The 13,081-nt window shown below is 45.7% G+C and overlaps 1 protein-coding gene across 3 annotated transcripts in view; it reads left to right on the top strand.

The window, feature by feature from the left end:
• Positions 1-13,081, top strand: part of ASAP2 (ArfGAP with SH3 domain, ankyrin repeat and PH domain 2) — a 95,226-nt gene that overhangs the window by 43,851 nt on the left and 38,294 nt on the right. For all 3 annotated transcript variants that reach the window (XM_083379565.1, XM_083379563.1, XM_083379564.1), the window contains exons 7-9: positions 3,624-3,709; positions 8,000-8,075; positions 10,666-10,752. In XM_083379565.1, coding sequence (XP_083235691.1) covers positions 3,624-3,709; positions 8,000-8,075; positions 10,666-10,752 — 249 coding nt within the window. The remainder of the gene's footprint in view (positions 1-3,623; positions 3,710-7,999; positions 8,076-10,665; positions 10,753-13,081) is intronic.

The raw sequence follows: 13,081 nt of genomic DNA, 5'->3' as shown, positions 1-13,081 counted from the left end.
TTCAGGCTCCGACAGAGGCCTGACACATATAGAAACTATATTTGAAATTTGGACACAGTCATTTTTTTTATTATTTAAGGAAAGCGACTAATAGAAGACAGCGTCTTCTATTAAATAGTTACATGCAATAGGTTTATGTATGTGGGGCTGTGGGATGAAAATAATGGATTAAAATAGTTTACTTGAGTCTTATACAAATTGAGCGCCCATGGGTTCCTTTATTTAATTACCGTATATACTTGAGTATAAGCCGACTCGAGTATAAGCCGAGACCCCAATTTCACCCCCAAAAACTGGGAAAAGTTGTTGACTCGAGTATAAGCCGATCCGCCGTTCTGCAAGCCTCCGCCGCCGGCGGAGGCTGGATCTGCGCTCTGCAAGCCTCTGCCACCAGCAGAGGCTCGATCCGCCATTTTGCAAGCCTGAATAATACCCTGTGTGGCCGCGGCTCTCGGGGAAGCCCTGGCTGTCCGCTTCCTCGCTCCACGCTGCCATTCGGGGCCCGCGCGTTCCCCGGGCAAATCGCGGCGCCCAGCAGGCGAGGAAACACGCCCGTTCCAGTCGCCCCCCCTTCCCTCAGGAGACACGAAGCAAGTGACCGCCCGGAGCTTACCGAGGACTTGCGCGCGGCCGAGGCTTCGGTGCTTCCAGGATCGCGCGCACCTCTCCCAAGCCGACGCCGTCCGGAGACCTGCCAAAGTTTGGGGAGGTTTGGGGAGGTGCGCGCGCACCTCCCCAAACCTCCCCAAACGCCTCCGCGCAGACCTGCCGACGTTTGGGGAGGTTTGGGCGCCTCCCCAAACCTCCCCAAACGTCGGCAGGTCTCCGTTCCTCCTGCCGACGTTTGGGGAGGTTTGGGCGCCTCCCCAAACCTCCCCAAACGTCGGCAGGTCTCCGTTCCTCCTGCCGACGTTTGGGGAGGTTTGGGCACCTCCCCAAACCTCCCCAGGTCTCCGTTCCTCCTGCCGACGTTTGGGGAGGTTTGGGCGCCTCCCCAAACCTCCCCAGGTCTCCGTTCCTCCGCGCAGACCTGCCGACGTTTGGGGAGGTTTGGGCGCCTCCCCAAACCTCCCCAGGTCTCCGTTCCTCCTGCCGACGTTTGGGGAGGTTTGGGCGCCTCCCCAAACCTCCCCAGGTCTCCCTTCCTCCACGCAGACCTGCCGACGTTTGGGGAGGTTTGGGCGCCTCCCCAAACCTCCCCAAACGTTGGCAGGTCTCCGTTCCTCCTGCCAATGTTTGGGGAGGTTTGGGCGCCTCCCCAAACCTCCCCAGGTCTCCGTTCCTCCGCGCAGACCTGCCGACGTTTGGGGAGGTTTGGGCGCCTCCCCAAACCTCCCCAGGTCTCCGTTCCTCCTGCCGACGTTTGGGGAGGTTTGGGCGCCTCCCCAAACCTCCCCAGGTCTCCGTTCCTCCGCGCAGACCTGCCGACGTTTGGGGAGGTTTGGGCGCCTCCCCAAACCTCCCCAAACGTCGGCAGGTCTCCGTTCCTCCTGCCGAAGTTTGGGGAGGTTTGGGCGCCTCCCCAAACCTCCCCAGGTCTCCGTTCCTCCGCGCAGACCTGCCGACGTTTGGGGAGGTTTGGGCACCTCCCCAAACGTCGGCAGGTCTGCGCGACGTTTGGGGAGGTTTGGGGAGGCGCCCAAACCTCCCCAAACGTCGGCAGGTCTGCGCGGAGGAACGGAGACCTGGGGAGGTTTGGGGAGGCGCCCAAACCTCCCCAAACGTCGGCAGGAGGAACGGAGACCTGCCGACGTTTGGGGAGGTTTGGGCGCCTCCCCAAACCTCCCCAAACGTCGGCAGGTCTCCGTTCCTCCTGCCGACGTTTGGGGAGGTTTGGGCGCCTCCCCAAACCTCCCCAAACGTCGGCAGGTCTCCGTTCCTCCTGCCGACGTTTGGGGAGGTTTGGGCACCTCCCCAAACCTCCCCAGGTCTCCGTTCCTCCTGCCGACGTTTGGGGAGGTTTGGGCGCCTCCCCAAACCTCCCCAGGTCTCCGTTCCTCCGCGCAGACCTGCCGACGTTTGGGGAGGTTTGGGCGCCTCCCCAAACCTCCCCAGGTCTCCGTTCCTCCTGCCGACGTTTGGGGAGGTTTGGGCGCCTCCCCAAACCTCCCCAGGTCTCCCTTCCTCCACGCAGACCTGCCGACGTTTGGGGAGGTTTGGGCGCCTCCCCAAACCTCCCCAAACGTTGGCAGGTCTCCGTTCCTCCTGCCAATGTTTGGGGAGGTTTGGGCGCCTCCCCAAACCTCCCCAGGTCTCCGTTCCTCCGCGCAGACCTGCCGACGTTTGGGGAGGTTTGGGCGCCTCCCCAAACCTCCCCAGGTCTCCGTTCCTCCTGCCGACGTTTGGGGAGGTTTGGGCGCCTCCCCAAACCTCCCCAGGTCTCCGTTCCTCCGCGCAGACCTGCCGACGTTTGGGGAGGTTTGGGCGCCTCCCCAAACCTCCCCAAACGTCGGCAGGTCTCCGTTCCTCCTGCCGAAGTTTGGGGAGGTTTGGGCGCCTCCCCAAACCTCCCCAGGTCTCCGTTCCTCCGCGCAGACCTGCCGACGTTTGGGGAGGTTTGGGCACCTCCCCAAACGTCGGCAGGTCTGCGCGACGTTTGGGGAGGTTTGGGGAGGCGCCCAAACCTCCCCAAACGTCGGCAGGTCTGCGCGGAGGAACGGAGACCTGGGGAGGTTTGGGGAGGCGCCCAAACCTCCCCAAACGTCGGCAGGAGGAACGGAGACCTGCCGACGTTTGGGGAGGTTTGGGGAGGCGCCCAAACCTCCCCAAACGTCGGCAGGTCTGCGCGGAGGAACGGAGACCTGGGGAGGCGCCCAAACCTCCCCAAACGTCGGCAGGAGGAACGGAGACCTGGGGAGGTTTGGGGAGGTGCCCAAACCTCCCCAAACGTCGGCAGGAGGAACGGAGACCTGCTGACGTTTGGGGAGGTTTGGGGAGGCGCCCAAACCTCCCCAAACGTCGGCAGGTCTGCGCGGAGGAACGGAGACCTGGGGAGGTTTGGGGAGGCGCCCAAACCTCCCCAAACGTCGGCAGGAGGAACGGAGACCTGCCGACGTTTGGGGAGGTTTGGGGAGGCGCCCAAACCTCCCCAAACGTTGGCAGGTCTCCGTTCCTCCGCGCCCTGCCTGCCTGCTTCTTTCCGCTGCGGAAAGAAGCAGGCAGGCAGGGCGCGGAGGAACGGAGACCTGCCGACGTTTGGGGAGGTTTGGGGAGGTGCGCGCGCACCTCCCCAAACCTCCCCAAACTTCAGCAGGTCTCGGACGGCGGTGGCTTGGGAGAGGTGCGCGCGATCCTGGAAGCACCAAAGCCTCGGCCGCGCACAAGTCCTCGGTAAGTTTTTTTGTTGACTGGTGTATAAGCCGAAGTGGAATTTTTCAGCCCAAAAAGTGGGCTGAAAAATTCGGCTTATACTCAAGTATATACGGTAATACATAATTAATTAAATCATTATTAAATTACTATTTACCCTTAAGTTTATTTATAATAACTAAGGGAACCTTCTCAGGCAGCATATATTCTACAGTGCCTATGCTGTTTCAGCCGATTTAAAAGACTTGAATATCACATGTTCACTACTCTAATTCCAAAACAGTAAATATTTTTTTCCTCTGCTTTATCAACAGTATCTGCTGAAAGTCAATGAAATCAAGATTAAGAAAGGAGTTGACTTGCTTCAAAATCTAATCAAGTATTTCCACGCGCAGTGCAAGTAGGTTTTTCATCATGATAACAATGTGCTGTCTGAAAACACTGTTCTTATTAGTTTGCATGGCAGATTGCATCACTGATATTTAAAAAAGAATCTGCACACCTCAACTATTCCACCTTTCACAGGTATTCTCAAGCACAGAGATTTAAAGGGTTGATTGTTGTTTTAAGGATTTATTATTTCCAATTAAATGAAGCATAGACTGAGATAATATTATGGCATATACTAATATTTCATCCTTAATTTCCATCTGGCTACTTAGACATAAATCTTGACATTAAAAAAGTGAAGCAGGCTGCTATTAGGAGAGTGCCAAAACTTTCAAAGTTTGAAATAGTTCAAGCAAGAAATATCCCTTAATTCAAAACAGATCCTTCACATTTAAAGATAAGTTGTTCCAACTCTGCCAGAAGTGTTCCGAGCACTCTGAAAATGTTCTAAGCTCCAAAGAGTCCACGGTGCATTTTAAGCTCAAAATATTTCATGTTTTATAGAGCATTTCTATACCATAAGTTATAGAATTTGTCGGATTACTAACTGGGAGAGGGATTGGAACCTCATTCACTTGGCTAAAATAAGCAAGGAGAAACTGCAGAATTCTGATGTTCATCATCCCATCTTTGGGCACTATAGCAGAAAAACAATTTTCTTGTTAAAAATAGGGCTAAGCCAGTGTTGTTTCTAAGAAGGAAATTAGTTCACTGGGGTCATAGTGATTCAAAACACATAGTTTAATCTGCTTGCATGATTGAGAATTTAGCATTGGCAATTTCTATACAGATTAATACTTTGGAATTTGCATTCCATAATATTGTGAAATACTTTTTCAGAGCAGGAAAAATTTGGGATTTTGACAACCTGTACTAGATGCTCTTACAAAATATTTGTCAGAGCCAGTCAGAAAATGCTCATCTCTCAGAAGGGCAAACTTGCCGTCAGAGATTATCTTTGCCAATCCATGGAAGTGTGGGATCCATAAATATTGCTGTAGATAATTCTGATGCTAGAGATTGGTGCTAAAGGCTTTTATACTTTTAAGACAGAGAACTTCCAGAGAACGCCGGCCCTCTGGAACCAGCTGCCGGTGGAGCTGAGAACTGCCCCCGACCTCCGATCATTCCGCCGGGGCCTGAAGACCTGGCTCTTTGAGCTCTCGGGCCCAGGCTGAGGAGAAATTTTAATTGGGGTTTTTAAGTCTACAGGGTTAATTTAATATTTTTTAATTCGGTTTTTAACTTTTGTATGTTGGATTTTTTAATTCCCTGTAAACCGCCCTGAGTCCTCAGGGAAAGGGCGGTATATAAATCTAACTATAAATAAATAAATAAACTTTTAAGAAGGGCAGAGAAACTGGTCAAAACCAAAGGAGGTGTGTGTGTGTGTGTGTGGACATCATGTTTCTTACTCATGCTGGGAGATATTAATAATTTTAATCTCAAAATATCAGATGCTTAAACAATCAGGAGTCTAGTACCCTTTCTCCTTTGAAACTCTCTTCTCAAGTAGGAAGTCCTCACTTAATGACCACAATTTGAATTGGAGTTTCTGTTGCTAAGCAGTGTTGTTAACAGAAACATCACGTGACTGCTCCTTTTGCGATGTCAGCTTTGGCAGTTCTGTTTGCGATCCTTAGGCCAGAATTGTGCTGTTATTAGGCAAGAATCTCATCCTTCTGCTGCCCTGCTATGTTTGCCACTGCTTCAGCTCTACCCCCCCCATCTCTGCCTGTTTGGCTGCCCTGCGCTCTGCCACCCATCCTCCTGTTCTTTGCTCCACTGCCCTTCCCATCCTTTGTCCCCACCTGCACTTCTCCTACCCTGTGCTCCGCTGCCCCTTCTGGAAGCCCAGCCTTGTGCGGCCAGCAGCTGCCTTGTGCAGGGCTGGGCCAGTCCAGGCGCCCCTGATCAGCAGTTGGAGAAAGAACACAAGGGTCGTAGGGATAGGGAAGCACAGGGCATGAGGTGGCAGGATGGTGGAATAGAGGACGGGAGATGGGTGCCGAGTGCAAAGTGCTGGGGTGCAGGGCAGTTTTGATTATGTGACTGCATGGGCACTGCAATGGCTGTTCTTTTGAGGACCAGGTGTAAGTATCACATGATCACTGCAGTCATACCTTTGAACAGTTGCTGAATGAATGATCATTAAGTGAGCACTACCTGTAACACCTCATAGAAAATTATGGATGGGAAATGTGGAAGTATGGTTTGTCCAACCATAGTTTATTGAATAAACCCATTTGTATTTTGTTTATTTTATTTTAATGTAGCGTGTGAATCCAGCCACTTGAGCTTTGTAAATCATAGTTACAGCAGAAATGCTACCAATATTGCTTTCCAGAATATTCTGCTGACTGTCAACTTTAGGTAACATCATTAAAATTAAGCAAGCCTTGAGGGTTGGAATGAGCAAGCATCAGTTTACTGTTGTGATTGCAGGTCGTAAAAATGTAGCATGGCATAAAAAAAACAAATAGTAATAAAAACACACCGCCTGCATAAAGTGATGTACAACATAGAAGGAAATGAACACTAGCTACCCAGTGCTGTCATTTTGATCGTACACATTTCTTTTCTGAGCTTGAAAGAGTGTAGCAACAATAAAGACCCGACTGCTAATAAATAGAATTGTGTCTGCAAGAGATAATCCAGTCCTTTTGCATTTGATCCTTTTAGGTTTCTCTATCATCAATATTTTTTCCTCTGATCCGATAGATAGGGCAGTAGAGGATATGGGGAATGATGTCCTCCACTTGGCAGGTGACACAGGGACAATAGCGTCACTCCATGAAGTGTTTGCAGAATGTCCTTGTCTTTCAAGATATGCTGAAGGCATAATCTGTGAGTGAATGGATATAAAGCTTTCCTGAGTGGCGCACAGATAGTGCTAATCGGATACTGGAAGAGGCTTCTTTGTTTCTTATATCTTAGGGCAGAGGTAGGCAACCTTGGCTCTTTTATGATCCGTGGACTTCAAATCCCAGAATTCCTGAGCCAGCCATGCTGAGGGGAAAGAGAGAGGTTTCCATGCTGAGCCATGCTGGCTCAGGAATTCTGGGAGTTGAAGTCCATGAGTCATAAAAGAGCCAAGGTTGCCTACCCCTGTCTTAAGGGTATTTGAATGAATACTTGGATGACTACTACAACAGTGTCTCTACTGGTATCCCTTTTGAAGAGTCGATCTCCACAGTTTTTTCTGATCCAAAATTTCTTCCACGGGAAGCAGGGAGCACAGGTAGCCCTCGACTTAGGACCAGAACTGAGCCCGAAATTTCTGTTGCTAAGTGAGACAACTGTTAAGTGAATTTTGCCCCATTTTACAACTTTTCTTGCCACAGCTGTTAAGTGAACCACTGCAGCTGTTAAGTTACCATTACGGGCATGTTAAGTGAATCTGGCTTCCCCGTTGACTTTGATGACATGACCCTGGAGACACTGCATCCGTCAAAAATATGTTGCCAAACGTCCGAATTTTGGTCACGTGACCGTGAGGGACACTGCAGTGGTTGCAAGTGCGAAAAACGGTCATAAGCCACTTTCTTCAGTGCCATTGTAACTTTGAACGGTCACGAAATGAACTGTTGTTGTAAGTCGAGGACTACCTGTATAGTTAGAGAATGTGAGATAAAAGTTTGATACCTTTTTTCCCTGCCGATAATGCAAGTAACACAATTTACCTTGAAGGCATTCTAATTTTGGATAGTACCTTAGCACTGCAAACTGCACCTCAACAGAGATTGAGTATAGCTCTGCCTCCAGTGAGTCTATCCTGGAAATAAATAAGGTTGATTAAATCCGACTCAAACCCCAAAGAAAGAAATGGGGAGAAAAGAAAGCTGCCTTCCTGTGATATAACTCCTAGTCTGTGACTAGGTGTGATGCATAAACTGATCCGTTGTAGACTATTTCTAATATATATGTTTATTTAAAACATTTGTATATTACATACCATTAAAAATCCCAAAGTACTTTCCTTTTCAGCAAACCAGGATTAAAACTCATTGTTTTGTGTGAACTCAGCCATTGCTTTTATCCTGGGCTTTCTGACTCTTGCCTATCTTATGCCTTTAAAAGATTTCTTACTTCAGAAAGTATTGTATGTATATATGCTAAAGGCTTTTCACAGATTTTCTAATTTCAGCAGTGGACCCCGTGAGCATCATAAAATGCATAAATGTGTGTTAAGCAAAGCTAATGCTCTGAATTAGCCAATCTTTTATGTCTTTTACGGAGCTCTGGAAACCTTACATTAACTTTTATAGTTCCTTTTGAAAAACTTATTTTTCTTCCACAGCTTCTTTCAGGATGGCCTGAAAGCAGTTGAAAGCCTCAAACCCTCAATAGAAAAGCTCTCCACAGATCTTCACACTGTAAGTAGTTGAAAGTTAATCGTATTTTGGACTTTTCTCAACTTCTGAATTGGACTTTCTGAATGAACTCAAGCAATTCATAAAACACAACATTGTAAATTTGAAAACAAACCAACAAAACAATAGCTGTGTTTATTTAAAGTTTGGAAACAAGAAAGTAAATCATTTACAAGGGCTATATGTTGGGGGGGGAGAGAAAAAACAACTTTTAAATTTTCTGAATTGAAAAGGTTAAAAAAGGGAGAAGCAGAAGGTCTAAATTTTCTTAAATTTGCCTCTTCTCTTGGTCTTCATATTAAGTGAAACATCAACAGATATGTGATTTTCTGCCTGCCTAGCTTTCCTGTAAGTCATGCAGTTTGGTGTGATTGGATGGCCATGGTAATATAGGAAGGGACAGATGAATTGAACCCAAGTGCTTAAAAGATCACCTTTCCCAATAGTACCCCACATGTGAACTGAGATCGCATGGGGAGTCCTTGTTGATGGGATTCTCTTGCAATGTGGTGGCCAGGAATAGGACCTCAGTGGCAGCATAGAACAAGGCTTTTCAACCTTTTCACCCATTGTACCATTTTTAGGATATGGCAATATCTGAGTACCACCAGTCGCCTAGCAAGGTGTCAAAAACTTGATGACCCAAAAAAAAGGAAAAAAGTGATAAAGTATTAAGTCATCAAGTTTTTGACACCTTGCTAGGCTAATGCTGGTACTCTGATATTTTAGGATATTGCCATATCCTAAAAGTGGTGCAACGTACAACAGTTAGCTTAGTGACTGTTCTAAGCGCCAGGATCAGTGCCAGGCTCCAGCTGATTAGCGATTCTGCGGGGCTCAGCAGAAGCTTCAGGATCAGCTGGAGCCTGGCGCTGATCCTGGCTCTTCTGCTGAACCCTGACAGCCCTGCAGTTCCAGCCGTCTCTCACTCAGGCTTGTGTGGTGCTGCCGCCACTTCAGCTCATTCCCCTCCCCTGGTACCACTTGGTGGAGCAGTGGGCTAATGCCTCCTTAAGTAACACCAGCTGCCTGCAATTAGTGCAGGTTTGCATCCCACCAGGCTCAAGGTTGACTCAGCCTTCCATCCTTCTGAGGTAGGTAAAATGAGGACCCAGATTGTTGGGGGCAATAAGGTGACTTTGTAATAATGCCGCTTGGGGGGGCCCTAATAAGCAGGCATATACATAGAATGAAGGCTATTGCTAAGCACATTGGTTTGTGCTTAAATTGTAAGCCGCCCTGAGTCTTCAGAGAAGGGCGGGATATAAATGGGATTAAAATAAAATAAAAAATAAAAAAACTTCTCTAGGACGGTCATGTACCACCTGCCAGGTTCCAATGTACCACCGGTGGTATGTGTACCACTGGTTGGAAATCCCTGGCATAGAAGATGGCAGAGCTCTTTCCTGAGAGAGGTGCATCTGGTCCTCTAAGCCAGTGTTTTGTCACCCTCAGCAACTTTTAGATGCATGCTGGCAGGGGAATTCTGGGAGTTGAAGTCCACGCATCTTTCAGTTGATAAGATGGAGAAACACTGTACTGAATTATTCTAATCCAAAAAACTGAAGATACGCTTATTTATTCAGTCATTTATAAGGTAAAAGCTGCCTCAGGAATATATTCCCTTCTAGATATTTTAAAAAATTAACCTTGTTGTACACAGTTTAGTTTTTTTTATTGTCTTTTGGGTTTGGTTATTTCAGTTGTTTTATTAATTACCAAGGAATATGTTTAGTGTTCTTCCATATGGATGTAAAGATAAAGAAGACTGCCCTGGGAAGACAAAAGTGTTAAGAAAACTCCAAATCTTTAAATGATTTTGCAAATACATTTCTGAGTCATAAATGTCTGGAGATGAGATTAGTAATGATGTTGATCTGCAAAAGAGTAGTCTGTATTGTGTTAGCTGAACTTCTAGAAGTTGTTCAAATCTAATCATGCTGAAAGGACCTAGGTCTTTTATACCAGTATCTTTCTAATCCAACTAAAATATTGATTATTGATTAAATACTAATGATGAAAACAATAATAAGGATAAAGCACAGACCACAGAGTCAGAATTTTGTCCTCTTGTTGTAACCCCTCAGCATGTACTTATTAGCCTTGGGTTGTTGTTGTTTTTTAATCAAACATTGATAAGGAAGAACCTAATTGTGATAACTGGCTGATTACATGCCATCAAGTTGTATCAACTCTTAGTGGTCAGGTAAATACATTTTTAGGACAATATAATAGGTAAAATTAATGTTAATCTGAATTACTGCTGACAGGAAAAGGGAGATGGAATTGCCTCCTCAGACTGAAAAAGTGCCCAGTCCAATATTATTTTTCATGCTGTCTAATAAGATTCTTTGAGGCAGCCTACAGTCGAGACATGAGAATATTAGAATCCTGGCCCCATTGTGTTTCTTAGCAACTGATGCTGAGAACTATGCTGATTTTGTAGTGAAGCCTTCACAGCAACTACTGATGCGAGTATGTTCCTGGTCTCTGAGTTGTTCTGTTCTCTAAAGGCAAGAAGCGTTTTCCCTACACCCGTACAAAATGTGCATTGGCAATTTTATTTTGAACTGTTATGTCTCCTCCACTCCAGATAAAGCAAGTGCAGGATGAAGAAAGAAAGCAATTAATTCAACTTAGGGATATTTTAAAATCTGCACTTCAGGTTGATCAGAAGGAGGTGAGCATATAAATTGATACAATGTGCTTTTCAGGTTTAATGGAAGCATTTACTGATTTATTGATTGTACGACATTAATATATTTTACATTAGATTCAGCATGATTTTGCTCAGATTTCTTAGAAAATTTCTGCATGGCTTATTCCTTTTGTGCCCAAAGGCTTTCTGACTTGTTTTTAACTGGGACACTGTCATACAGAATTGCAAGATTTTAAAACTGTTTCTTTCGTTGCTCCCGAAGTTCATGTAAACAAACAAAGACAAAAGGGTTCCAATGAAAGCGTCAAATCACTCTGCCTTTTTCTGCAAAGATGCCACTGGATTCTTAGACATGTTTTTGTGTATAATCTTTAGCTCCCAGACTCCTCCCAGAATTTTATCTTAGAACTATAATTTTTATCTATGTGAAAGCAATGGGAAATTATTAAATATATGGTGAGTAATCACATTAACTGGCTAATTAAATTAGAAATTCTAATACATGTAATTTTTGTCCTGGCCTTACCCACTTAATACTCATCCCAGTCATTTGGTGAAGTTCAGATCCTGGCATTCTACTCAGAAGCTAAGTCACCTCAGCCTGAAAAAGACTGCACATTCTACCTCATCTATTAGATACAGGCCCTACATTAGTCTCCATGGATAGTCCCTTTGCAACCTTCACCACAACCATCTCTGGACAAGTTCACCTCTCTCTGTCAAAGTTTTCAACATGTTGCTCAGTTGAAAATAATTACTGTGTCTAGCTTGAGGCAATATTACTGAATCAGAGGGGGAAAATAGTGGGACTATTAGAATTATAAATGCACAAAAACTTCATAGACACTCTAGCTCAGGGGTGTCAAGCTGCCGGCCCACGGGCTGGATGCGTCATCTGGAAGCCATGCCCACTCCATTGCTGGCAATGGCAAAACTATCCTAATACGTTGCACGACGTCATGTGACGTCGCGAGTTTGACATGTCTGCTCTAGCTGATTTTACAGTAATACCCCTCTAAGTTTGGGTTACTTCTTTGGATTATAGTTTTAGTTGGAAGACTCCCCCAAAGGCTTCTAGCCTTTTCAGATTGGGATGAATCACCTAGACTTTATGAGTAGGAAACAAAATAATTAGCTGTTAGTACATTATTATCTGCTCCTTCTGAGTTTTGTTCACCATATGCTCACCCATGTATGCTAAAACTTAATGTAAAGATTTTAGGTAGTCCTTGACTTAAACCAGTTTGGGACCAAATTGCTATTAAGTAAGTTGTGCCCGATTTTACAACTTTTATTTTAACCATGCTTCTTAAGCAAATCACTGCAGTTGTTTAGTGAATCTGGCTTCCCTCCTTGACTTTGCTTGCTGAAAGACAGTTCGGAAGGAGGCCGATGGTGATCACATGTCCCCAGGACACTACAACCACTGTAAATATACATGCTGGTTGCTAAGTGTCCAAATTCTGATGAGGTGACTATGGGGATGCTTCAACAATTGCAAGTGCGAGTAAGTCACTTTTTTCAGTGCTGTTGTAACTTTGAACCATTACTAAACAAATGTTTGTAAGTTGAGGACTACCTGGTCGGCAGTATCTGTTTAGTGGTAGTTTGGGATACACAACTTTGAAACTTGAGCAAATAAAGGAAAGTATGCTTTTAAAGCTGTATGTATACAATAGCCTGTTACTGTAGTCTTCTGCTATGCTGTCTACTACAAGTGTTTTTTTGCATTGCAACTGATCTACTTTTCTTCCTAAAATGCATTTGCCTTTTGTGACCGAAGTCTAGGAGAGTAAGTCCTTAAAAAAATTTTTTTTTATAAAAAATACTCTGCATGATTGTAACGTATTGTCAAGAAACTGTTTTTTTTCCTTAAAGAGACCAGCATGTCAATAATTTCTTCTGTTTGGCATTTTGTGAGATTATATATTTAATTGTTTAACACAGGTCAGTTGGACACAGGACGAAAGTTTAGACGTGCTACTACTAGTGGTCTCAGTTCTTTTTATACTAGCACTTCTGTAGCCAAAAATAACATAAATCATATTCATATTATATTAGCAGAATTTCAGAAATATCACCCAAAGACAAAAAGACAAACAAACACTGAGGACTGAGCCTGCATAATAGCATGGGGTATTGATGGTCATTTTAGTTTCTTGGGAGGCCTCTTGTTGGGATACTGCCCCATAGATTACTGTGTGCAAGACCTTATTTATTACGTTTGGCTGTAGGAATCAGCAGGGAATGTGGCAACTCTACCAGCCCCTCTGATGCCTAGGAACCTTCCTGATGGAGCTCTCTGAATCCATGGCCCGGTTGTTGGTGGAGTTCCCCAGTCTTGGTGGAG

The sequence above is a fragment of the Vipera ursinii genome, assembly GCF_947247035.1.
Source record: "Vipera ursinii genome assembly, chromosome: 1".
Taxonomy (NCBI): domain Eukaryota; kingdom Metazoa; phylum Chordata; class Lepidosauria; order Squamata; family Viperidae; genus Vipera; species Vipera ursinii.
This window is presented reverse-complemented; position numbering and strand designations above follow the sequence as displayed.